The 26,463-nt window shown below is 48.8% G+C and overlaps 3 protein-coding genes across 10 annotated transcripts in view; 2 read left to right on the forward strand and 1 right to left on the reverse strand.

The window, feature by feature from the left end:
* ZDHHC3 (zinc finger DHHC-type palmitoyltransferase 3) overlaps nucleotides 1-10,934 on the forward strand; it is a 31,217-nt gene extending 20,283 nt beyond the window's left edge. For 4 of the 8 annotated variants that reach the window (XM_035549768.2, XM_035549771.2, XM_035549769.2 and 1 more), the window contains 2 exons: nucleotides 349-479; nucleotides 3,102-4,615. In XM_035549768.2, the coding sequence (XP_035405661.1) occupies nucleotides 349-479; nucleotides 3,102-3,260 (290 nt within the window). In that variant the 3' untranslated portion in view covers nucleotides 3,261-4,615. Of the gene's footprint in view, nucleotides 1-348; nucleotides 480-3,101; nucleotides 4,616-7,985 lie in introns of those variants that run through there. The other 4 variants (XM_035549765.2, XM_035549766.2, XM_035549767.2 and 1 more) reach the window with 2 other exon arrangements.
* KIAA1143 (KIAA1143 ortholog) overlaps nucleotides 1-26,463 on the forward strand; it is a 273,363-nt gene that overhangs the window by 184,496 nt on the left and 62,404 nt on the right. The gene's annotated exons all lie outside the window — the stretch shown is intronic.
* Nucleotides 12,204-20,432, reverse strand: TGM4 (transglutaminase 4). Its single transcript, XM_035549739.2, is given in 14 exon segments — nucleotides 12,204-12,447; nucleotides 12,821-12,957; nucleotides 13,283-13,452; nucleotides 14,344-14,703; nucleotides 15,356-15,607; nucleotides 16,254-16,357; nucleotides 16,624-16,762; nucleotides 17,275-17,449; nucleotides 17,922-18,029; nucleotides 19,012-19,130; nucleotides 19,493-19,622; nucleotides 19,838-19,944; nucleotides 20,027-20,202; nucleotides 20,266-20,432. Coding segments are annotated over 14 exon segments (2,286 nt in total). The 3' UTR covers nucleotides 12,204-12,305.

Genomic DNA, 26,463 nt, shown 5'->3' on the forward strand with positions numbered 1-26,463 from the left:
TGAAACTACAGGTGAAAGAGTGCAGGAGTAGACTGGACTCCTGGAGAGAGTGCAGGAAAACACCAAACTGGAAAAGAAAGCTGCATTCTTGAAGTGTCACAGGGTTTTTTTTTGTTGTTGTTCTTGTTGTTTTGTTTTTTTTTCTTTTGTTAAACTTGTAGGAGCGATCATGTCATTGTTGTGTATCCTCAACAATGTCTGAGCTTCCCTGTGCACCTTTTTGAGTATGGTCATCGTATAGTTTATTTTGACAATTTTAGTATAGAAAACTTGTGGCCTAGCAGGTGTTTTGCAGCTGCGACATCACCCGGTCTCTCCGCTTCCAACTTGATTGTTTTGTCTTCACAGAGTGCAGCTCCTTCTCTCCACCAACCACAGTGATTCTCCTCATCCTCTTGTGTTTTGAGGCTCTCCTATTTCTCATCTTCACCTCAGTTATGTTTGGGACCCAAGTACACTCCATCTGCACTGATGAAACGGTGGGTGTCTCGTGCACTTTCCTTTACCCTCTCTCTTCCCATTAGTAGAAACAGTGAAGCTTTACAGGGTTTTACTTCATTGCATGGGGAGCTCATGCGTACCCTTTGAGGAAAAGCTCCGATGTAATCAACTGAACGAGCAGAGTGGTAGATGGTGCTCTCTGAAAGTCACTGTAAGAAGTAGTGTCCACCTGTGTTTTTATTGGCTGGGATTTGTGTTGACAGTACCTGTGATAAGGTAGGCATTGGTAACTGGGTTTACTCTGTACAGAGTACTTGTTCATGTGGATTTGAAAACATTTTTCCCTTAATGAAATGCTGTTAGGTTGGTATTCTTCTAAATTTTGGTCTGTGTCCCCAGGTATCACTGTTTGAAGCTTTACGTGCTAGAAAATGTTCCAGTTGAACTGCTCGTTAAGTAGTTCAAACACCCTTGCCAGGGAGGAGGGAAAAAAAAAAAAGGGTGGGGTGGGGTGGAGAGATTCCTGGAAACATGGTAGGTACAGTCTGCTGCAGAACCACCTTGTCACCCCAGTTTGAGTACAGCATTGTAGAGCTGACACAGTAATGTTGCTGTGCCTCCTCTGTCACTGCATTTGCCTGCTTCTGTAAAGATGGAGCTGGTGACTCCTGGTGATATTCCCACATGTGAATACTGCTGGCGTTCACCAAGCACGCTCAGATGCGTGATAGCTCAGACCAAGAGACTGGAATTAACTGGAGTGGTTGAAGAGAAATGATGTTTTTAAAAGAGTGACAAGAGTCCCCTGCCTCATCTAGTTTTCCTTAGCTTGCACTTGTTTGCCCGTGGCCAGTTGAAGCTAGAATGGGTATTTTTGCTGCCACTGGAGCGCTTTGGCTGGCATTATACTGTGTAAGAGCCCATCGCTCCTGAGTCTTCTTTACAGTGCTTGTTTTTCTGCCTGGCTTCTGCAAGAGGCTGGTAGTCACACTGTGGCTCTTCCGTGTTCAGAGGAGGACTGCAGCTATTCTTTTTGCTGGGGAGACCCCTAGGATGGAGTACAGTGTCATAAAGGAACAATGAGATCCTGCCAAGCTTGAGTTTATCAATACGTGTGTAAACTAGCAGTGCTGTATGTGAAATCATCTGAATTTCTCAAGCTTTGAAACCTGGCAGGAATTTTTAGAAGCTGCTTCCAATAGCCAGGTACACAAATAATTATTTTCTCTTCCCCTCAGATTCTGGAAACTCTTAGGTGTTGAAGGACTTATGCCACAAACTAAAACTAAAAATGAAAGATGGGCACTCACTGTTTGGTTGTGCGTTGGTATTTTTTTTTCCCCCTAAATTCTTACCAGTAAGGATTTTGCTCTTTGGAAACTTCTGTGCTCTCTGCGATACTTTGCATCGTTGATTTTGCTAGCATTGAGCTAGCTGTGTCTGGCAAACAATCTGTTCTGAGAAGAGGAGTTTTTCCAGGTGAAATTCTTCCTGGTGTGGTCTCTTTCAGTGTTTTATTTCGCATTTGCAAGACAGGGCTGTGCTGTGCCTTTTCTCACCTTCTTCCAGCCACTGAGAGACCTCATTCCCCATCCTGTGTATGCTGTCCCTCCAGGTGGTTTATTTCTGTCTGAGGGGACCCAGAACCCTCGAATTTTGCTGTTACCTCTGGAGGTGACATTACCAAGGGTCAGTGCAGGTCCTGCAGTTGACTGTGCTGTTACTGCAGAGCACACAGAGCTGGTAATTTGAGACACACAGATACATTAATCCGTAGCACAGGAGAACCATGTAGGTCAGGAGAAGCTTGCCTTGCAAAAGATCGTAAGTTACAGAACACTATGACCTGCCTGCTGCTGCTACCCATGGAAGAGTAATGCTCTCCGGTGTCTGCAGTGGTTAATTTTGTGTGGCAGCCAGGCGTAGCTTTCCTGGAAGACCCAATTCACTCTCTGGGTTTTAGGCGTGATACAGATTTGTTTTTTTTTGTTTTTAGTGACTGACTAGTGAATGTTTCAGCTGGTTGCTTTGATGGCTTATTTTTGTTTCCCCTCTAACCTTTACTAAACAATGCCAATGGTTTCTCTCAAATTGGTATCTTATTTAACCTTTTCTCCCTGCTGTCAGCCCATGCATGTTTTGGCAGTGATTTTAATTGAAACATGAAGAGGCACCAGGTAGACTCAGCCACGTTGAGCCATGGGCGCTTCCTGAACTTGCTTGGTGAATCTGGGAGCATTATAGAGATTATCTTGTTGGTTTTTTTTGTCTGCAAGCTTATAATGGTTTCCTCTAAAATTTTTCCATCTGGTTAGCACATATTGCTTTCAGCCATTAAAGCACATACTTTGTATTTGGTTTTATGTGGTGGGTTCCTAATTGACATCAGAGGCAATTGGAGGGCAAGTCTTAAAAGGTTTGGTGAAATTTCCAGACCTGAACAAAATTAAAGCAATTCTATTTCCAAGATTTTTTTTTGATTTTTTTTTTTTTTTTTTTTAAGTATAAAACGATGAGAAGAAAGGGAGAGGCTCTATAAATGCAATTTTATTTTCTTACTCCATCCTTTGGATAAGGGGTAATTGAGAGTAGAGCTTTCCACAAATCCAGAACTATAAAAGCTGAGTGTTTGACTGAAAATGTGATATTTCTGTTTTCAGGGAATAGAACAGTTGAAAAAGGAAGAGAGAAGATGGGCTAAAAAAACAAAATGGATGAACATGAAAGCAGTATTTGGCCATCCGTTCTCTATAGCATGGCTTAGCCCATTCGCAACACCAGACCAAGGAAAAGCAGACCCGTACCAGTATGTGGTCTGAGGAATTCCTGACCAGCATTTCCACTAAGATAGAAACATATTACAGCACTACTGTTATAAATTTTCCATGAATGTTTAAAAGAAAAAGCAAAACGAACTTTTTTTTATGTCTATTGAATGGCTGATAATTGCAGAGAAAAAAAAGCCCTGTATTCCACAATTTTAGATAATTCTATATCTCTGGCTGAAACTGCTGCTGTTGCTTTTTCTTTTTCTTTTTTTTCATTTCTTTTATTTTATTTCTTTAATCTTGTTAACTTTACTGGCCTTTGTTTCTCTCTGCTTTCTGTATGGCATAACTAATGTGGAGGGGATCCTCTTTCTCTGTTGTGACCCACCTCTTCTGAATAGATTCTCATGCTGTCTCCTGACTGTGATGAGCTCTGTGGAAGACATACGAGTGCCAACAGTCCTACACAGACACCTTTGGACTTCCTGAAGGAGCGCGTCGCTCTTTCATAAGTGAACTTGAACTGGGAAGTAGACACTTCACTTTATCAAAAGGTGCGAGACAAGAACACAACACAGCAAGAGAGCCAGTTGACCTGGTGATCACACACAGTTGAAGTATTTCAAACAAATGTTGCCAAGACCACTTCCCCCCCCCTTCTTCCTTCCAGCCTCGGAATTGGTTCCATCTTTCTGGCATTATTTTGTCTGTTCCCTCCCTTGTGCACAGGAAATTGTTGCCGTCTTAGGGTAACTGTGGCAGATTAAGAAGATTGTTTGGATTTCTTTAAATGCCTTACATTTGCAGGAAAGAAAGAAAGAGATCTAATTTTCAAGTGTTTAGAGTAGCAGGATCATCTTGTTTGTGTGTGTTTGTCTTGGTAAATGAGTTGTTAGAGCAATGCCTGCTGAACAGTGTTAACGTGAAAAACTGCTGTGAATGCTCAGAGGCAGACAGATTACTATAAAGACTAATATTGACAGGATGTGTAGGTATACCAGGGCGATTGAGCCCATATTCTTAGCATTGCCCTGGTTTTAGAGCTTTGTAAATCTTTTTCTCATATTTATGCATACATGTGTATGTGTGCAAATACACACACACACGCGTATGCACTTTAAATTGGGAAATGTTGATGGTAAGGAGCATGCATACTGTTATGAACTGTGTGGTGATGAAAGTGGGAGGGACAGAAGGCATTCCAGAAACGGGTAAAGCTAAGCCATTTGTAACTGCAACAGGCATCTTGTGTTCAGGTAGGAATTTTATTATATTTTTGGATCGTGACTCCCATAGGCTCATCAGAATATTGCGAACAAAGGAAAAATGCAAATCGGCTGTGTCCATGAATTCCAAGGAATCTTTTCTTTCCTTGGTTTAAATAAAATCATATTTTTGAAAGATGACCTGTTTAGACTGCTTCAAAGCCATGGGGGAAGGGAGGGAAATCAGGGAAGGAGAGATTTAGTGGATGTCTCATTTTGGAAGTAATGTGAATGCTGCATCTTTTCAATCTGTCAATGCTTCCATATGGAAAACAAATGCAATAAAACTTTTCCAAAAAAAAATGTTTGCTGTTCTTATTTTCTTTCTTCACTTTAAACTTTGGGGAAATCTGTATTGGCTTTCTGAACTTTCGCTTTTGGCTTTAGTCACCTAGATAGGTGAGAAACTAATGCGTCTCACTGTGTGGTTTATTGCTTTAAAATTGTGTTGATACATTCCAGCTTTGTAATATTTACCCTTCTTTACTGTGTATTTTGGAGGAAGACTGGTTGTGTTCTGGCATTAAGATTGTTGTGGAAAAAATGTAATTACTCATTGTTTCAAACAAATGCAAAGTGTTGTATGATACAGCGTTGATATTTTCAGACAAACTTAATTTTCAGTGAGGCATCATCACAGCTTGCAGAAATGTCCTCTGATGCCTGTTGTGGGTATCCCAGTGACTGGGGTCTTCTGTTTTACTTGCACTCTATGATTTGGCGGTGTGATTTGATGCAATTTGAATGGTACTAACTGGGGTCAGTATCAACATGAGAAAGGCAGACTTCCTGGCTTGTATTTTCTTGGACAGGGCTACCTGATTTCAGGTGCTGGTTCTGCTGTAGCATGGCCAAGAGAAATTGGAGGACAGACTTGATGAGAGGCAGAGCACTTCTGCGGGAGACGTGACTTTGCCCGTTCATTGCGGCAGGCAAAGCTGGAAGTTGGAGAAATCCCAGAGTACAAATAAGCTGCTTAACTGATCCTGTGTCCTATGAGAACAACGCTGCTTAGGTTGTGGCAGTTTCTTTCCCAAACTGGCATTTCCTAAATCATGGCCATGTTTTTCTTTATTTTTTTTTTTGAAAGTTTGGGGGCGCTGCAAGCAGAAGTGGATGCAGGGAGCTCCTGTGCCTGCTGTTGCAGAGGGCCAGGAGGGACTGCCAGGAAAGCCTGCCTTGATCATGCTCTCAGATATTGAGCAACACCTCCTGTATCTCACCCATAACTGATGAATGGTTGCAATGTTTGCCGGTTCTGTTCGTGCTTTCCTTCTGGATGTTACAAGTGTATTAGAAGAAACGCGTTAGGTTCCTTTAACACGTGCGAGCTGTCCTGCACACCGCTGCTCCCGCTGACAAGCGGTCAGGTCTTCAACTGTCATGCGTTTCTTCCTTCCTTCACCTTTAAATTTTATTTTTAAAGCCAAAACCGGGTTACAATTTTGGTGACTCCTGATTATTTTATTTTTTTTAAGGTAAATTACACAATGTTGCAGGTAAAGCATTAAGTTACTGATTATGATTTTTTTTTCCCGCCAGTCTCTGTCTGTGCTTGCACATCGCAAATTAAACTTGGATATCTTGGGAACCTTTCTTTATCTTTCCCTCCTTTCCCGTAACCTTCCTCACACCCTACCGCCTGTGGGGCGGGCAGCCAGGATGGGAACAGGATAGGACTTTTACAACTTTTTCTCATTTTGAATATGTGCCCTAAAGGGATTAGCGAGGTTGGGCAAGGAGAGAGAAAGTACGCCCCTAGCTGCTCCGATTATCTGCTCCCTAAGCTGGCATTAGTGCAGCCTCGGGCTGACCCTGCTTACCGCCTCGGTTAGCAGATGCTAGCCAGAGTGGGCGAATAATGTGTTTTTTTTTTTGTATTTTTTTTTGGGGGGGGCGGGGGTGGAGAGCGGGCTGCTGCCAAGAAGCCTTAAAGATCCTTATTTGTGATTTAGATGGCAACATGGATGCAACATGGATCGAACTGGATTACACATGTGTGACTGAGGGCAGGATTAAAGCTTGGGCTGCTGGGGAAGAGCTCGAATGCCTGGAGTCTGCTCCTCCTCCTGCCCTGTGCTGCTCGTTTTCCTTCTCTCCAGAAGCTCCCACAGCAAACGCTGCAGCCGTGGTTTGTTTCAAACACATTAGCAGTCCCTCTGGCTTGCCAAGGAGCAGCTGAGGACCAAAGCTCTTCCTTTGCTTAAGCAGTGATCGACTCTTCCTCCCTGCTCCAAAGTCAGCAGGGGAAATGCGGCACAAACGACGTTTGCAAAAGCTTTGCATTTAATTTCTCTGTTTATGGCGCTTTTTCTCCTGGGCCTGCTCCTGCACACTCAATGTTATTGAAAAACCAAGCTGCTGCTTTATTAAAATGTCATGCTATTTGCAGGGCTTGCTGTAAGCCCAGTTGTGGTGCTGCTGGGGTATTGCATGTAGTTATTTTTTTTGCCCTGCAAAGTTTTTGAAATGATTTGTGGGTGCTTAGAGACAACCTGCAGAATTAGAACACATGTGGTTTTCATCCATTTATTCTAAAATGGTGGTTTAAATGGTTTTAACTCAACACGCTCATTTTTTCCTTGAATTTCTCAAAGCCTTGATCCAGTACCCTTGCTTCTCGAAGGGCAGAGTTTCTACGTTGTCACCTGCATCATATCACGCTCGCCTGTAAAGCTGACTCCTCTCTTGCGTGATGGAGAAGATGGGTGTAAAAATGTGGGCCCTGCTTCACCTGGGGTAGCCTTAAAAACAAGCGTTACGAGTTTCTTAGTTCTACATGGAGAAGACTACCAGAAATAAAATGTCGGCCCCAAAATATGACGGACCTGGTCAAAACGCGTACTCTAGTGATGCTCTTGGAGAGAGGAGGAGTTGGAGCTGGCTGCCCAAAGCTCCTTAGGAAAGACAGAATTGCCGGTCCTGCTTTGACATCGATGTAGGTTTCCTCGCATCCCAGTGGGTATCAGCCTTGCACTGCGATTTGCCTTGGACAGTTTGCTAAATGGAAATTGTGTTCCTAAATATTCGCTCTTAATCAGTGCGAAGTAAGCTTGTTGTGATGTCAGCTTCAGGGGCCAAGCCTAGATCTGGCCGTAGTAAATTCCTGGTGACTGGAAAAAGCCGTGCTATTTTGCCTGTGTCTGAACTCCTGGAGAAAAAAAACAAACAAACGAGGTGGAATTTCATGTTGCAGTTGTACTTCATTACTTGCTGAAGGGATTCAAAGAACACTGGGAGAAGATATCCAAGTATGAAAAAGGAGTAGTTTCAGAAGCCATCTTTTCACCATAAAAACTAATGCCAACGTATACCCAAATAACTCACCGGGACTCAGATTGTCCATGAACTGGGTCGTGTTTAAGGGTTTCGTTGTTAAATGCAAGGCTGAAACCATCGGTAAATCAGGATGTCTGTCTTGTTAGCTGAACCGTGAACACCCTGTGCAGTGGTTGTTGCCCAAATACTTGCTTTGAACATGAAACAACCTTAAACTTTTCTCTTCTTGCAGGGTATTGAGCGTCTTAAAAACCAGAAGCCCACCTGGGAGAGGATCAGCGGCTGGGAGGGGATGAGAGCGGCCTTCGGCGGTGCTTTCTCCTTGGCGTGGCTCAGTCCTTTCTCGAACCTGGACTGCAAGAGCCCACCGCCAGCTGGGGTGGCGGCAGCAGCCCCCGCATCCGCGATCATGACCCAAGAAGAAATCGAGCAGTTCCTGGCTCGAGACGTCGCCATCCAGGTGTTACATGAATAAGCAAAGCGTCCTCGGAAGTGTCAAGGGACGGTTTCAGGTTCTTTTGTTTTAATAGCTACTTGCGCTGGAGAGAGGTAGGGTGGGTTTTTGGTTGGTTTGTTTGTTTTTAATGTACTTTTGGTGCAGAAAATAATTCAGGAGTATTTATCGGGGAGCCAGGTACGGCACTAGCAGAAGCAGTGCAAATCTCCAGCCAAAGCTTTATAAATGGTGAGATTCATAAGCTCCTCTCCCTACACGTGTCGCCTGCTGTATTGAGCATTTCTAACGTGGCCTCTAAGGAAAGCTGCCAGCGTGGTCCCAGAAGGTGCAGCCGGGAGGGGTCTGTGTGCCCTTGTGTCCTTACAGCCCTTCGGAGGCTGTGCGATAAGCATGGCGTGACGGCCGTGTTAGCCCAGCTCTGAAGGTTTTGCTAAAAACACCTCCTTTTGAGCTCAGCCTGTGGATGCCAGCTCTGGACTGTGAAGGAGGCCGGAGCTCAGCTCCTGGCAGAGGTGGGATGCCAGGATCTAGGAACACCGGGGCTGTTCCTGCACTCAAAGAGAGGGAGGCATCCGCACCCCGCCGCTCCGTTGGGCTTGCTCTGCTTACACCTCTTTTTTCTTCTCTGGGTAGCCGGAGGTAGCTGGGAACAAACGTTGCCTCTTAATCCTTCCTCTAACATTGTCCTGTCAGCGTTTGCTGCTAATCAGGGGCTCCTTAAGCTAATTTTGCAGCCAGCTCCTGGTGAATGGTGTGAGCGCAGAGAAGGACCACGTGTTGCCCAAGGAGGATGCTGCTGCAGGTGGCAATGGTCACAGCAAGAGCATTCGGGGACCACTCTGGTCATCAGTTACAGCAGCTTTATATTTAGAATATTTTTTCTGTCTGTTGTTGTTTTGTTTTCTTCTTCATGTCATCTCCCTCATCTTAATTATCAGCGAATTTTGCAGGGTACCAGGGAGATGTGCTCCTGGGTTTCCACCACAGGTTGTGCTTGGCTTCGAGCCCCCCTCCCCATAACGTGGAACAAAGATAATTGCTTCCTCTAGAGAGAAAGGTAAAGGAGTCGGGGAGGAATTGTGGGAGACTTAGGTTAGGTTTCTATTATTTATTGAAGCAATACCAGGTGGAATTTGTGCAAGATTTTATTTTTTTCATGACAGTGATAAAGGAGCTTTGGGGATGAAAATGTGGTAACAAACTGAGTCTGGTGACTGTAAGGAGTACAGTTTGGCTGAAAACCGGGAAAAAAACAGAGTAGATATTAACAAACAAGAGCATTAAATGAACATCAGGGACATACATAGATCTGTAAGGGATTTCCGATAGGGAGAAATAGGGACGTTTAAGGAGGACACTAAGACTAGCTCATATTTCCTAATTTTGGCTTGCTGCTCAGCCTCTGTCTGCTCCCTGTGAGCTTCTCTGCCCCTGCTGCCCTATCCATAGGGTGGGAATGGTGCTACGGGGTCCTGCAGGAGAACCGAGGTCGTGGCTGGAAACCAGCGCCAGCAGCTTTAGAAGCAGAGAACTTGGAGGCAATTTGATGGCTATGTCCACGGTGTGACTGCTGGGGTGGGCTGCTCTTGGTGGTGTTTTCCAGGTGGCTGGAGCTGGGCCAGGAGCAGTTGTGGCCCTCGTTCAGCGAGCGGGAGCAGTGCTGGCTGCCGGCCCCCTTAGGAGACGCTCTGCAGACGTGCCTGATGCCTCGGCTGAGCCGCGTGCTTCGCCTCTCGGGCACGGTCTGGAAAATTGTTCTTGGATGGCCTGAAATGCCAGGGTGAAGATTGCGTCAAGGCGAGCTCGTGAGGGCCTCAGTTTGGAAAAAAGCACCTTGTGCCATGTTTTGGTGATGCTCCTCGGGTGCTGCTCTTGTCGCTTTGGGTGGACACGGGTTGAGGTGGCATGTTTCGGCCTCTGCTCTCCGGGCTGGTGCACCTTATTGTGTCCCACCTCCTGCATTGCTCCTCAGGCGCTGGCATTTCCTTGTTTTGTTTTGTTTCGTTTTGTTTTTCCTTATTTTTTAATAACTGAAACTGGAAAGCAGTGAGAAGTGAGGGGTGAGGCTGCCCCACTCCTTCCCCTACACACTCCCACATTTTCATCCCAGCCAAGGGGCAGGAGCTGGAAACACATCAGGAACCCAGCGTATTTCCTTCACATCCTCACTATACCTCCTGCCCTGCCTCGAGACAGCGTGACAAAAGTTGGAAGTGGCAGAAACCTTCGGGAGCTGGAGAAACGTCCTTTATCGCTGGCTCTGCCACAAATCTCATACTTTAATTACCACCCCGCCAGCTCGAGACCAAATGTGATTTCCATGAAATTGAAACCAAACCCCTGGTTCCCATCCCCTTCCCTTTGTGTGCCTGTTGCCCCCCGTGCCGTGGTGCCTTTGCCTCCAGCCCTGTGTGCGGCAGCTGCCCCGGGGAAGGCCGGGGGCCCTCGAGGATGTTCCCCTGGTGAAGGCAGCGCAGTGAGGGCACCTTCCTGGGCTGGGGCTCCTGCTGCTGCTCCGGGGTGAGGTTTTCCTCCGTGGTGGGACAGGATCGTGGCAGCTGTGGGAAGTGTTCCTCTACTCCGGTGTCTTCGACAGCAGGTTTTTCTATGCAAGTTGAGCACTTACACCTCTTGGAAATATATGTATTTTGGTAATTGTAACTTCTGTTTTATGCCTCTGGTGGCTAAGTGTACTTTAAAATTATTAAAGAATTAACACTTCCACCTGTATGCTCCTCCCTTCCCTATGCTCTGCTCCCGGTCCCACCTGCACCATGCCTGGGGTGGCCCTGGGGGGGACACAGGGGACAATGTGGGCAGCGGGGCTGGGGGCTGCGTTGCTGCTGTTGCTCCCCAAATCTTTGAAATCCAAGGGCACGAACAAAGCCTCTTTTTTGTAATTGTTATTATTTTTAACCTTTTTCCTCCTATCTTTTTTTCCTGGGATTCAGGTTGGGGTCCTGGATTGTGCCTGTCCATAGGGCCAGATCCTGGCATGTCCTCACAGCTGGGCACTGCCCTTGGGTGCAAAGTAGGGGGGGCTGCCCGCTGCTTTGCTTTGGCTGCTTGCTAGTCAACAGCTAACTTGTTTTCTTGGCTAAATGAGGAAATTTCAAAGCAGAGAGATGAGAGGCCCTGGGGAAAGATTAGGTCTTAATGCAAAAAATATTTCATCTCATTGCAAGATGGGATGGGGATGAACAGGTCCTGTGCTGTGCTCTCGCCACTGGCAGCACACCCTTTGCTGCACCCACCATGCGTGGGCAGCCTGGCATCATCACCCTTTCTTTTTCCTGCTGCACAGCCCTAAGGCTCAAGCATTTGCTTTTTAAAATGTGTAAATAATAAGCCTCTGCTACTGCGTGGCTCAGTTTGCTCTTTTCTCACAGAAATACTGAACCCCCCTTATCTGAGCTCTGAGCTCAGGGGATGTGCACAGCCCCAGCTGTGCACAGCGGCTCTCGCCTTCCCCGCACTTTGGCTGGAAGCACTCCAGAAGTACGCTGCCCTCCAGTCCCCCAGCAGTATTTGGGGTGGGAGGGGAGAAGCAGAGGCAATATGCTTCCACCAGAGCTCTGGTAATGGTGTTTGAAATGGTACTTCTTCCAAAAATGTCCCAGTACCAATTCTTCCCCACCTCTCCCCAAAAAAAGGAAATGGAAGTGGGTGGGAGGGGAAGAAGAATGGTATTTGGGGAAGACTCTGCCAGGTTTCCTTCTTTTGCTGTCTGAAGCGTTTGCCAGGGGAGTGGGAGAAGCATGGCCCAGGGGAGAATTGCTTAAAATGTTTCTTGAGCCCTTGTGCAGTGGGGTCTGGGCAGCCTGGTGGGCCCACAGCAGCTGCAAAACACCCCCTGCTCCAGCACAAATATCGGCCACACAATCAACATGTTGATTTCAATGATCTTTATTGAATCACAGTGAGCTGCAATCAAAGCAGCTATGCCCTTTATCTCAGCGTAATTCCCTTCACTTAATGGGATTTTTGCTCTTTGCTCATCAAGCTCTATCCTGCAATCAAGGAGGCAAGCGGCAGCAGCAGAGCGCGGCTGTGGCGCATCCAGGGTCCTCTTCTGTCCCGACTGAGGCACTGCTCCTAGTGGGTGATGGTGATGGCCTTCTCCACCGAAATCCCTTTGACCTGGTTTGAGGTCAGCTTGGCCACGATCTTCTTCTCTCCTGCTCTCGTCGGAGTGCAGATTACTTCGGACTTAATGATCCTACCAGGCTGTACATCCCTAAGGAGAAAGGAAAACAGTCCCAGTATGAGCTGCTTGCACATCACGGGTCTCATTAGCCAATTTCTCATGGTTTCTCTTAAAGAAAAAGCCCCTGTCTGCATTTAGCATTGGTCATGGGAGAAGGAGCATACCCAAGTGCAGCGAGCGGGGCTTGGCATGGCAGCACTGGCTGGTGGCCCTGGCACTCTACAGAGACCTCCCCCAGGCTGTGAGCCCCTGGTACCATTTGGACATGGCTTTGAAGGGTTGCATTGCATGCAGTCCCTAACTAACTGTTTCGTCAAGGAGAATTTAAAGATAAGCAGGAAAGGGCATTCTGCCATGCTCATCAGCTGCATGGGGCTCAGGACTGCTCAAAATCTCTCCTTACCCTTGCTCAAATGTTGCCATCTTAAATATGCCCAAGCCCTCCACCATCAGCTTGCAGTTGTCCAGGGGTACATTCAGCTTGTTCTTGAAGATGAAGGCGCAGGTGAAGTCCTTGTTCATCTTTCCTGTTTCTGGCATCTGACATAGGAGGAAAGAGAGATGTTAAGGACGCCGGAGATGCTGCTGGTTCACTCTGCCAAGGCAGGGTTTTTTGCACAACCCCCTTGATTTTGGAGCACCCGTGCAATGGAGCTGGTGCAGCCCCAGGAGACCAGTCTGCATCGGGGTCAAGGGAGGGGACGTGGGTGCCTCCTTGCAGCACCACCATGCACAGGGCAGCCCCGCTCACCCTTCCTGCTGCCCAGTTTCATCACATTTTCCCTGCAGTTTCGGGACTTTTGCCCGGGATGCCAGCAGAGCTGAGACCCTAATCCCAGCCGAGCCTGGGGGGGTGCCGCCTCACCTGGACCTGGATGGGGGGGTACTCGAAGCTCAGCGCCGCCTCCTTGGTAAGCTTCTCAGGTGTCCCCTGGATCTCGGCAATGGCGGTGACGTGGACGTACTCTTCGTCTTCCGCTGTAGCCAGCGCCTTCATGTATGCATCAGGTGCGATCTTCAGAGGGACGCGTACCTCTGCAGGAGGGAGAACACGACTTTATCATTTTTTTATGGCACCCGGGAACCCATGGCAGGGTTGGCACTGGTGGCAGTGCCTGGCGGGACACAGGACGAGGCACACTTCCTGAGGCTACCCTGCTTCTGGCCACGTGGCCAGCAGGTGATGCCCTGCACTCCCCATCTCCCCCAAAGCAAGTGCTGGCTCAGGCTCACTCAGAAAGCACCAGCAGCAAAGATTTTTATATATATTTTTTTCAAGGGTGACTCATGCTTGGAATGAGCAAGTGTTGTTAATTATTCATCACTCGTTAGTGTCTTCTTTGGCACATTGCAGTCACACTGCTGGGGATCAGCAATGCAACCCAGGTTGCTCCAAGATACGCAACAAGCAGCAAACAGCCCGGGGGGGACTAGGCGGGCAGGCAGCCCTTCAGCTGGAGTTTGCTTGGGTGAAGAATTCAGGAAATGCCAGTCACAAGCGTCACAGTCAGCTCATTGACATTACAGCAGCATGACCAAGGAATTAAAATTTAAAAAATAATTTTAAAAAAGGCTGAGATGTTCAGCTGTCTAAATCCTGTGCTGGGGTCTCTGCTGCTTGATGCTCAGGCAGTGAGGACTGCAGTGGTGCACGCCTCACCTGCACAGTGCGGATGTCTGTCTGACCACACTGATGGTTTCTAACCATCGCAGAGCCTTTGAGTTTTGATCCCTTCTGCAATGGGATCACAGTTTGTAACTAAGACTCCCAAATGCAGCTGCAAGAGAGGCAGGTGACAGGCAAGCAATTTCTGCTCTTTGTGCAGCTGAGCCATGCGCTGACCTGTAGTTATGCATTGGCTTGAGTGAAATCCCAGACTGTCACATTAAATAACCTATAAAACATATCACAATTCCCATGCCTACCGGATTTGCCTTCCAGCTTGACGGTCTCCTTGATATATCCAAGGTTGGCATCGACTTTCCCAGTGTAGGACTGCAGCTGGCAGGAGCCAGCAAGAGCAACGGTCCAGCTCCCAGCAGCAGTGCTCTTCACTGTGATGACCACTTCAATCGGTTCACCAGGATACAAAGGTTTTTCGTTGGTTATCACAAGCTCGACCCCGCTCTTGGGGACCACCTCATTTTGGACCATAGCCCTGCCATCCACGTTGTCTAAGCCCATGGCCATGGGACGAATCGCAGCGAAGCCTGCACGAGGTACCAACCCTGAAGGTTGTAGGAAGGAGCTCGCTCTCTGCATGGATGCCCTTTCCTCTGAGCTGCCTGGGTGAAGGAAAAAGCTGTTTGAGAGCTGTATCCCAGTACCCTCAGCCAGAACCACCTTCCCTTCCCTTTCTTCACGTTTCTGCTGCTGAGCAGAGAGGCTTTCAGGGCACCAACCGCCTCCAGCCTCAGCTCAGGACACCCTCTTTGTTTATGTTACCACTGGTAGCATTTTGGACCAGTGAGCAGCTGGAAAAATTTCCTGAAGGAGGCACTTTTAGAGGCTGGATGCTGCTTAAATTTTCTAGCCTGAGATGTTCCCACTCCTCACTGGGAAGGGTTTAATAGTCCAGAACAGCACGGCTGGATCTGAGGCAGGGAGAACCATGGGGAGGGAGTTATCATCATCTTTTTTCCAATATGTTGTGGGGAATGGAAAGGAAAAAAGGAAAGAAAGAAGCTGCAGTGTGTCAGACCACTACGTTCGTCATTCAGCCCCTCTCTCCCACACCCTGCAGGCTTGCTTGCCCCTGTCCCCAACGAGCAGCCTATAGATGTCACTGCAGCTATGAAGATGCCCGAGAGCAGAGCTGCCTCCCTGGCTCTCCAGCCCCAATGGGGTGGGTTTGGCACAGCAGAAGACACGCATTGTGGGGTGACCCATGCAGCCGGGGACCTCCTCGGCACTGCTTTGGAGGATGGGGGCAGTCACCTTCAGGGAACTTGTACTGCCAGGTGATGTCTTCCCGACGGTTCTGCCCCACAGCTTTTGTGCTGATATTGGCGCCGATGCTCTGGCTCTCCACGTTCAGCTTGATGTACTTGTTCGTGCCGTTCTCCTCCTTCACACGCCAATAGACTTTGTCGGCGTTCACTTCCGCATACACAAACTTGCTGTCATAGGGCAAATATACGTCCCCATCTCGGATAGCCTTCAGTGGGCACGGGCCGCACTGGAAAATACCTAAAAATCACATTCAACACCATTTGCCTTGCCAAACATGAGCAGAGCCTCAAAATTTTATTCCACCACCCCGAGCAGGGTTATGCACCCATTTTAATAGTAAATACTCCTCCAACTCAGTTATAAAGCCCAAACCCCCCTACAATAGCTCTTTGATATTTTTTTTTTTTATATAGGAACAAGGTCTAGTAAGAGCTTTTATGTGTTTTCCCCCACTTAAATCATCTAGGGTGCTTTTGCCAAGGCTGGGTCCCCTTCCCAGCCCCAGGTACTGGCTGATTTTTGCAGGTGCCCAAACTCACTCAAGCCCACTCAATCTCAATGCACCAATGGCCACACCATCTTTAGATGCACCCAGAATGTGAGGCCCTCAAAAACATTTTGTCAGCATGAAAACGTGTATTTACACATTCACATCCCCACGGTATCCTACTGGTCTGGTTTTCTGCCTGCCAGGAAACACCTTTCCCCCCTTCCTGGGCTGAGACAGCAGGAGTGGGACCACCAGCTTTAGGGTGTCACTGCCTGGGTGCGGAAAGATGTGCAGGGGCAGCATGTGCTTTGCTGACTGGGGACCACAATTTCCACACAAAACATCACTGGCTCCCTCAGGAGTTGCAGAAGAGCCTTTCTAGGCCAATCCTACCTTGGCTTTGCTCCTGAGGGGTTGAATCGATTGCCTGCCAGCCATCAAACCCTGAAGGCAAGTCCCTCCGCTTCATCCAGACGTCATTCCACACATGGAAGTTCCTGCAAGAGTTCGGGTTGCAAAGAAGAGGAGTGCACCGTTATAGGCAGGAGTTGTGATCTCCTCGGCTTAATCCTTCCAGAAGGCAGGTTTAATGGGGATTTGAGTGTAGCCCTATGAAACCCTGTGAGCTTTCTCTCCCTCCCCAGTAACAAACCCGAAGCAGTAGGGCAGCAGTCAGAGGAAAGGCTGCTGGGGCTGGGAAGCGCAGCGCTGTGGGGCAGCACCACACGGGGGGCTAGGAAGGGTTGGCCCTCTTTGTCCATACCAGACGGAGTCGACGGACATCCATTTCAGCTTCTCTCCCTTTTCGTTCAGGTAGACGTCAACTCTCAGGTTCTCGTCCGTGTCGTGCGCCGAGTTGAAGTTGCTCACGCTCCGGGCTGGGATCCCCAGGCAGCGCATGACTGTGACAGGGACAGACAAACCAGTGGGTCACAAAATCACCTCATCCAAGCCTCCGCTCAAGCAGGGCTACCTGGAATGGGTAGGCCAGGACCACATCCAGGTGGCTTCTGAATATCCTCAAGGAGGGATCCCCAACCTGCGCCAGTGCCCCACAACCCACACAGCACAGAGGTGCTGCCTGGTGTTCAGAGGGAGCCTCCTGTCCTCCATTTTGTGCCCATCGCCTCTTGTCCTGGCACTGGACACCACTAGGAAGAGTAGGGCTCTGATGTCTTTACTCCCTCCTGTGGGGTATTTGTACCCATGGATCAGACCTTTGAGCCTTCTCCACACCAGGCTGAGCAATCCCAGCTCCCTCCTTACATGACAGATGTCTCAACCACTTCATGAAAACGCCAGGACCAAGAGCATGCAGAGGTTTCCCCACCACCTCTGGAGCCTGGGGTTGTGGTAATTTGGGTCACTAGCGCAGTAATTAGAATATCAGACAGAGAGACAGTTCACCCTTTACCTGTAGTGAGGACTCCTGAAAAGACCCAGCATTGACCGAAACCAACTGGCTTCTTCGTTTTGTAATACTGCTGTAAAATGGCAACGCTCCCAATCCATGCCATGGGAGAGGTCCCGTTTTCGTACTTCCCTGACCAGTTCCCCAGCAGGACACCGTTTTCATCATTGGCATTCACCTATGGCCACACACATGCAGAGGAGACAGATTCAGGGATGAGGCCGAATGAGGTTTAACATCAGGGTCCGTGCCTGTTCCACGTTTCCCCAACAAGGCTGCTGACACCAGCCGGGGGCTTCCCTGCTTGGAAACCCTCCAGAGTTTCCAGATATCCATCCAGACCTCTGGATATCCAGAGAGGGAGGTGGCACTGCTGCTTGGGGCTCCCAGAAGGATCCCACCACAGAGAGAAGTTGTCCCCCAAAACACAGCGTTGGCTGGGGAAGGACAACCGCCAGGGCAGTTGCAAGCTTTAGAGATCGGGAGATGTATTTCGCTTGCCTGTTCCCTCCACCCAAAATGCCTCTGGCTCTTTCCTTGCAGTTTTGGATTCATCCTGAAATGGTGTTCAAATCCCCAGGGAAATAAAAACGAGCAAGAAAGAGGAGGGAAAGCGGGAGGGACAAATCACTTCTCTGAGAGAACCGTACCAAAGCAGACATGGCTCTGGACACAATAACAGGATCCCTTCTACTGCTCATCTTCAGTTTACTTTTGTCCAGCAGGTACATGCAGGCATCCAGGATGGATTCCTCAAACTGTTTTGGAAAGAAAATGGAGGCATTTTCACATGTGGCTCTGAAACAGAATTTGCTCAGTCAACATGAAGTCTATCTAGGTACTTGGAGGAAACTGTCTGACTAGACTCAACTTCTGAACTTCCTTTATGATATCGAATGAACCTACTTCTGAAGCCTGTGGGGCTTCACAAAGCTGTTCTCTCCAAAGAAGGGCTTAAATGCAAACCCACCATGGGAGAAAAAAACCTGTGCTGTGTGCCTTGCAAGCACAGGTGGAACCTGACCCAGCAACTCTTTACTCCTGTCAGTAGTCCTAAGTCACCTACGTCATCTCCCTGAAGCCTTGGACATTACTCATTTGAATATTGAAAATTCAAGACAGATACAAATATTCAGTCCATTGGCATAGGTACGAAATAGAATGGGGGAAAAAAAAGAGTACCTAAATGCAAATGATTATAGCAAAAGATTCCTAATTAGCAATTGCTGTTAAGGCTCCCTTAGGTTGATCTCATAGAGATGCCAGATATCCTACACACTGAAGCCTGGCAGAATATCAGTGTCAATTCTCTTTGCTTCATGGCAGAATAAGTATTAGGGTAGAAACAGCCCTATGGATAATGCCCTTTGGCACCCTTTGTGGAAAAGGCATCACTGTGAGGACTTTTGCTGCACTCTGCAACTGCCAGAGCAGGGAGGATGCCTTAGGGGAACCTTTTGGCCAGAAATGCGCCGTTCTCAGTCTCCATAGCCTTTGCCAGGTATCTGCCAATCTGATTACAAATGTGCTGCTAAGCTCTGTTCTCAGGCCGGGGCTGGGGAAAATGCTTGAGTAGAAAGATTACTCTAAGCAGGTGAGCTTTTCCAGTGAAACTAGGGGGATTAGTCAAGTGCTTTGAGCTGCTTATGGGCTTAACTCTTTATGGATTCATTTAAACAAATGCCAAACAGAGAAAGAGTGAATAGGGGTAATAAGGCCGAGGGGATGGCTGTGCCTTACCTGCCCAAAATTCCAGGGTCTACCGTGTATGTTGTATGCAGACCCAACATAGATGTAACCCGTATCGTTGAGCACATACTCATTTCTCTCAGCCTCATTGGACAGGAAGACGATATCAGCTTGACAAAAAAAAGCGTAGATGTTAGTTGACTTTTCACACCTGCTATAGGAAGATTTTCCTGGAAAGCGAAGTGGTGGTGGGAGCTGGCGGTCTGTAGTGCTCACAGCATTTGATGGCTGTGCAGTACTCATGCTTTTCTGCCTATCATTGAAGGGTTTCCTCTAAGACTACTGTTTATTTTAAGCTCCGAGGGCTCCCCAGCAAGGAGCTGGCTCATGGCTCTTGCTCCATGGGGACGCTGCTTGCAGCATTTTAGGGAGAAGAAGGGATGCACATGGGAAGAAGAAGAGGAGAAGCTCCCCCAGGGACAGTCCCACGCAGCAGTAATTATAACCCCGGTTGCTGGACTGCCCTCCTTACCTTCACACCAGGGGTTGAACAAAAGGTAGACAGCATTGTTTTCGGGCTTGTGAGTGTTAGATCCAGTCTTTACAGTCAGGCCATATTTTCCCACTGGGGCATCAGCTGCGCTGGTGACGGACAGCAGGCACTGGGGAGGTGACAAGGAGACAGAACATGACCAACCCTCCGTGATGGCACTGGTGCAGCACCACGGGGATGGGTCGCATCCTGCATGCCCAGCAGGAGGGATGGGAATTAAATGGGGCAAAGCTGCTGCCTGTCAAAAACCACGGGGCAGAAGGAAAATAGGATGGGGGCTCTGGGGGCTTGCTCAGTTGCTCCCGGTGCCGCCACATGCCCTACCCCCGTGCCGCTGGACTTGGTGATGGTGATCTGCCACCCACTGAGATCCCTCGTGCTCCTGGGGTTCAGCGACATCAGGGTCCCCAGGGGCTTCATTGGCCTCTCCCCTGGAAAAAAAACATGACACGTTGCATGGGTTTGCAGGGACTGAGCTGTGCCCGGGGTGCTCCTGTTTTGTGCCACGCTTACCTATGCTGAAATGCAGTGCCAGCTTGTCAGTGGCCCGCAGCTCCCTGCTGAGGGTGAGCTGCAGCAGGAAAGGCTGTCCTCGGCGCACCACCAGGCTTGTCGTTTCGTACGCATCCGTGTGGTGCTGGACCGAGTTCTGGCTCTTGAGGAAGTCAACCTTGGTGACCTTCAGGTCGCTCGCTGGAAGACCGTGTATGGAGAGGGAGAAAGAAAGAAGAAATGGGGGTTTGTTGGTAAACTGGTCAGCACAGGCAGTTTTCTTCCTATCAGAGCTGTGTGGGTCATGAAAACATCTGGGTGCATGGCGATCCGGCTAGGCTGCTCATCAGGGCACCACTGCATGAAGCAGATGGCACAAGAGCAAAAAGCAATGCCACCCTTGCTCCTGCCCCTGGATGTGGAGCATCCCACCTCATGATCCAGGCATGGGGGACCAGGGAATTGTGCTGGCAGTGACCAGAACCACCCTCCTGCAACACAGAGTGGCTGCTTTACCACAAAGCAAACTTGGCCTTGACATAGAAACACCTTTTTATTGTCTTTTTTTCTTTTGTTTTGGTTTTGCAGCTGTGGAGCAGATGCCAAAGGGAATGATGCCCCAGGCACTCTACTCACATCGCTTCCCTTGACACTAGGCAACACCCTACACAGCCCTGTCCCCGAAGAGATGCCAGCCCCTGGGAGCAGCTCCTGCTGTCCAGGAAGATGCCATGACTGCCAATTTTGTTGCAACACTGAAACTCTTGTTTTTGCAACGATCCTGGGAAACAGAGCAGGGACAGCACACCCGCATCCCCTCCCTGCAGCTGCTGTTATGCTCCTGGATCACCTCCATAGTGCAGCCCCCCAAATGTCCTGACCCCCACAGTGTCCCCATGGGCAATGCCCATAGTCCAGGACCCCTCCTGCTTTCCCCCACCAGCCCAGCTGCTCTGCTCATGATGACACCAACACCTGTTTGCTGTGTGCCCACGTCGTGCTGAGCGTGAGGAAGGGAAGCTCCTGGAATGCTACAAATGGGTCTTTGTTACTGCAGGTATTTAACAGCAGCAATAGCAGCGGCAGGAGTAGCAGCAGGAGTAGTCAGAGGAGGAGGAGATTTAACAACAGTCAAAGGTGGTGCTCCCAAGTGGCCCCCGATAGCACAGGGCAGCTTAAAAATTAATCCCAGCTGCTGTGATTTTACCTCCGAGTCAAAGACTCGCCTTATATTGGTGTTGAATGCATCTGTCATGATTATCAGATAATGATTAAGAGCAGCTGTAATTGCACCTGGCAGGATGTAGCGCACGCAGCCAAGCTGGAAGTGAACCAAATGTGCCTCCCCCCGACTGCTGAGCTGCCCATGTCTCGGGGATGCCTAAGACCTGGGAGATAGGGCTCAGGACACTGAGGCTGGTTCTTCATATTTCCCCTCAAAAACTAGTCCCAGATGATATAACAGATGTCATTAATCAACCTCTAAGGGCAGCCTGTGCACATGAACCTTTGCAAGGATTTTTTTCCCCAGCGACTTGGTTTCTCCATGCAGGAACAAAGAGAGACCTCTGCTCTCCATCAAGGTGGGGACCTGGGGGTTCCTGTGCCAGGCTTTGGGAGGCTGCCCAGGTGTGGCAGGAAAAGTCAGAGCATGCCAGGACGTAGCTACATATCTTTGGAAGTGTCAAACCTTGTCTTGTCTCTGCCCATGAAGCCTCCTTAGAGGCTAAATACTGTGTAAACAGCAGGGAGTAGCAGTGTTAAACAAGCACTAGGCTCACGAGTGATTCAGACACAGATGTGGGAGAGTCAGGAAATTTGAAAAGGTTTGTGATAACTTAGGAATAAAGCAGTCAAAGGTATAATGGCTTAAGGGATTAGGTCACAAAACGGCTTGACAGTTTTACACGGCACCCAGCAACTGCGCCAAGGTGAGCATCAGCAAGAGCCAGCCCTAACGTTGGGGGGGCTGGGATCTGCTGGTGGCAGCTGCACAGACAGTGTCGTGGGAGAGAGGCTGGAGGGTGGGCTGGGTCCACCACAGGCTGGGATTGAGGCTGAAGCCAAGGCTGCAACCAAGGCTGCAATAGCTCTGACTTGTGCTGCATGGTGACTACAGCTCTGAGCAAACCAAACATACCGTGCAGCGGTCCACACCAGGTTCCTGCCTCTCTGTATTCCCTCCTGTTTACTTTATAAACCATATTTATCTTAAACGTGAAAGAATTATCAGAAGTACAGTAAGTAGACTTAAAATTAACCATCACCTTTCAATCGCTGACTGCCTTTTGGAGTACTTTTTGTTTGCTTGCTCCATGCCAAATGCCAGTCTCGGGCTCACTTTGCATGATGGGGTGTGGAGGATGCCAAAAAATTTCAGCAGGAATTGGCCAGCCCCTTTGGTGAAGTAGAAGTGGCTTTTCCTCAGAATTAACTGATCCTCAGAACCAGAGCTGCTTGCTCCTGCTCCTTTCTAAAGCTCTGGTGAGCCCTTGCCTTGGAGCCAGGCTGAGATGCTAGGACAGAAGGTGAGAGCCAAACACAGCCTCCTGCTGCTCAAGGAATCCATCATTTTGGCTTTCCTAACTTAGGGACCATATTTTCATCTCAGATTTTTTTTTTTTTTTTTTTTTTTGGATATCATTGATGTTGAAGATGCAGAGAGAAAAATGTGCAGAGAATTTTTTTAAATTATTTTTTGAAGCACACCCTGACAGCTCAGAGCACTGCACCGGGGAGCTGTGCCTGCCCAGGGCTGCGTGCCAATTGTGCCACGCTTATTCCTGAGAAAACATACAATGCCCTACGATCAGGCTGGCTTGGCTTTCCATGCTGATGAATGCCACGGAGCTGGGTGGCAGCATTCCCTCTTTGCGTCCCAGCAGGCTTTGCCACCACGTGCCTTCCCTGGGCAGCTCTGTCTTGGGCTGCTTTCCCCTGCTGCCTGCAGGCACCCCAGCTGTGAGCATGAGAATTAGTGGTTTATAGCAGATAGGTGCTCTAATATATATTTATATTATATATTTATATTTTTTTCTCCTAGTTTCATGATTTATCCCTCACAGAGTCATCATGACCTGACCGACAGCCTCATTGTTACAGCCCCAAATGCCATATCAGTAGGTCACAGTAACGGGGTTTAAAAATTAATGTTCTGGGGCAGGGTGTTTATAGCCAGCCTGGCTTCGGTGGGAGTAAGGGCTGCTCAGGAGGGAAGTGGAGCAGGAAGTGCAGGGTCCGGCTGCACGAGACAGCAAACTTTGGACACCTGCGTGTACTTCCCATCCTTGCCCAACCTCCAGGCGAACACTCATCCCAGAGCGAAGATGCTGCTAGCTGAGACTGCCTGGGAAATTTCAGCTCATCCACACCCAGGGGGCGGAGGTGTGAAGCAGAGGGGCTGGGAGCAGCATCAGGACACCCGCAGCCTCCTTCCCTCCCTCCCAGCTGCCCAGCTATGCCCCAGAGCCCGAGATTTGTGGGCACCCTGGGGTTGGGGTGGCCCCAGGACCGCAGGTTGCGGTGGTGGCTCAGCAGCTGCTGCAGGAGCTCAGGCAGCTCTCGAGGTCAGTGCAAGATCTTTGGACAATAGGGCAAGCCACAGGACAGGGTGAAATTTCAAATCCCCTCTCATTTACTCTGAAACTTCTGACAGATGCTGTCAGCCAACACTAAAGAGCAGTAATCTACACATTTCAGTAGCCTGAAATAAAGAAATTCCCTCCAGCTTGATGCAACAAGATTTTTAAAACCACATTTCTTCACTATTGTCGCTGCCAGAGCCAGATTTCTACAGGTTGTTGAAAAGCGCTGAACATTGGGTTGTGTTTTTCAGCTGGCTTCACCGAGTCGTCAAAACCACAACCAAAAGCAGCACTTCCCTAGCGGCACCCAAACATTTTTCCCCAGGTCCCATGCATGGCAGTCAGAGGGATGGGTCTCCCTGGCTCTGCTCGAGGTTCCATCCTTACCACAGGAGACCTGCCAAGCTGCAAAGCTGCCGTGCATTATCGCGAAACTTACCAGTCATGGTGCTTGCTGGTGCTGTGACCCAAGGTGTCTGCGATGCCGGTGGCTGTTGAGCTCCTGAGTAGCCTCTGCCACTCACCTCTGAGCATGCAGGAGGAAGACGGCTGCCCTTTTTATCAGTGTCTGGCTCTGAGGTGTCAGCAGGTCCACTGCCAAGGGGTGGTGTTAGAGAAAGGAAGTTCCTGCGGAAAAAAAAAAAAATGACTACAACTCCCTCTGCACATAGTCAGACCCTGAAAAACAGCGAAACTTAAATCCCGACTCACATGGAAGGTGAATTTGCACAATCGGATGACAAGTGGACAGACCCTTCACTGACGAACAGCAAAATCATGGATTAGATGAGTAACAAGAATGCACCTATGCCCTGAAATCCAGGTTACCGGGACTGCAACCCTAGGGCTAGCTTTAGGAGGCAGCCCACAAACGTTTCCTCCTTAAGAAATCGGAGTTCCCCATTAGTACCAGTCTGACATTCCTTGAGGTTAATGGGAGTTCTGTCATGGGGTTTGGGACAGAAGTACATGAAGCTATGGGCTAACATCCAGCATTCCTACCTGCAGAAAAGCCCAAGGTCCCTTCCCTGTGGGGTCAGGTGGAGGCTGGAGAAGAAAGCGAGTGGGAAAGAGGAGACAGAGCGGGGTCCAGGTGGAGCAAGAAACGTGGTGTATCAGGAGCTGTATGTGGCTGATGGGGGTCTCTGCCCAGGAGGTGGTGGAGCCTCCTTTGCCACCCCATTGCCTCCCTGGTCCTCAGGCTGACTAAAGGGGGAAAGAAGAGCCCAACCCATCAAGGGGACAACTGATGGCACATGTGGATGTTGACAAGGGCACAGTGACAAGAGGCAGAGGGAGATACAAGCATGCCAAGTACCCAAAAGTGAAGGAGTGACCGAGCTGCGGGAGCAGCCTCAGACCCCAGCTGCCTCCCTGCGTGGCAGCAGCCCATGCCAAGCATGTTTTGACCACCGTAGGGTTCAGGCTGCGAGGCTGGCATCTCTGAACGTAGGATCTCCCTAAACAAGATCTCCCCGTGGAAGCCTTTGAAGGCACCAATTTTTCTCCATCAATTCAGGCAGCTGGGTGTTTGCTTTAGGAGGACCTATTTCATTTGGTGCTGAAATGTCGCTGCCAGTTGGGTGCTGAGTTAGCAGATCCCACCCTTCAAGCATGTCACAGCTTGCTTGCAGGTGTAAATTAGATGTCCCTGCTTGAGAGCATGACTGGCATCACAGGGCACGGAGGGTTCAGTACACTCTTCTAATCTCGCAGGACATCTGCATGAACATCGGAGCTGGCAGCATTTGCAATAGCTGGAGCATCACTCACCATTCAGAGCCAGACACTGTGCTGGCAGTCGAATGGTTCTCTATTGAAAAAGCTCTAAAACTCCAATTCACCTTTCAGCGTTGCTTTTATTCTGCACTTCTTTCATCCTAGAGGGTGAAAGACACTCTTGTTTAGGACCGGGATGGGATGAGGCAAAGTCTGCACGGAATGCCCACACGATAACACCACCAATAATACGTGCAATCTGAACAAACGTGACTCTTTTCCAGTTGTTTGTAGCAACAGAGTAATCCACTTAATCTGCAGTCAATGACAGTAGTTTTCTAATCCAGCCCCAACCTGCTATATACATCATTCCATGCTTGGTTGAAGACAGCTTAAATTGTCTTGACATGGTAGTCTTACAGCGAAAACTACAGATTTTTGCAAACAGGAAGGGGCTGATGTCAGTAACGCTTTGCTCCTGAAAGAAAAATGTATGTAGGTATGTGCTGGAGGGTCAGTGGAGGCAGGGTGTGTATTCATCAGGGATAGTCATATTTCTAGACCTGTAGGGTTTTGCAAAAGGCCAATTTCAACAACACGCATGTTCCGATCCTCACTTTCAACCTCAGAGTTCAAGGCAAGATTGCCGAAATCAGATGGGTGTGGGTTCTGCCCTGCAATGAACCTATTTTGTCTTCAAAGGCAGCTGACATTGGCACTGTCTGCAGGAATTTTGGGTTTATGCTAGCAGATGGGGTCTAGCTTTGATTTCCCCTTTCACTTTGTGCAGCTCTCTTTTGTTTGTTTGTTTTTAAGAAAGGGTTACAAGAAGACAACTTCCCCGCTCCCGTTAGCTTCTTCTGTGCTTCAGTAATATCTCAGATCAGCGGCGCTAAACTTGGCACAGGGTACAACACTCCCACACGGGAGCATCCTCCCCTGGCTTGTACAAACTTGCGCTGCCAGAAAAGGCTATTAACTTCAATACACTCGGGGACAGGTGTTGGCAAAGTCTGAGAAAAGGGATTTCAACTTAAACTGCAGGAATGTTTTTCAAAGACGTGGTTTTAGCTTGCTCCGTGCTGTCAGCAGGTGATCTCCATCCTTCCGGCACACAAATCTCCTTTTGCTGGATGGAGTGGACGGAGGGGCTGG

This window comes from Cygnus atratus, chromosome 2 (assembly GCF_013377495.2).
Source record: "Cygnus atratus isolate AKBS03 ecotype Queensland, Australia chromosome 2, CAtr_DNAZoo_HiC_assembly, whole genome shotgun sequence".
Classification (NCBI taxonomy): domain Eukaryota; kingdom Metazoa; phylum Chordata; class Aves; order Anseriformes; family Anatidae; genus Cygnus; species Cygnus atratus.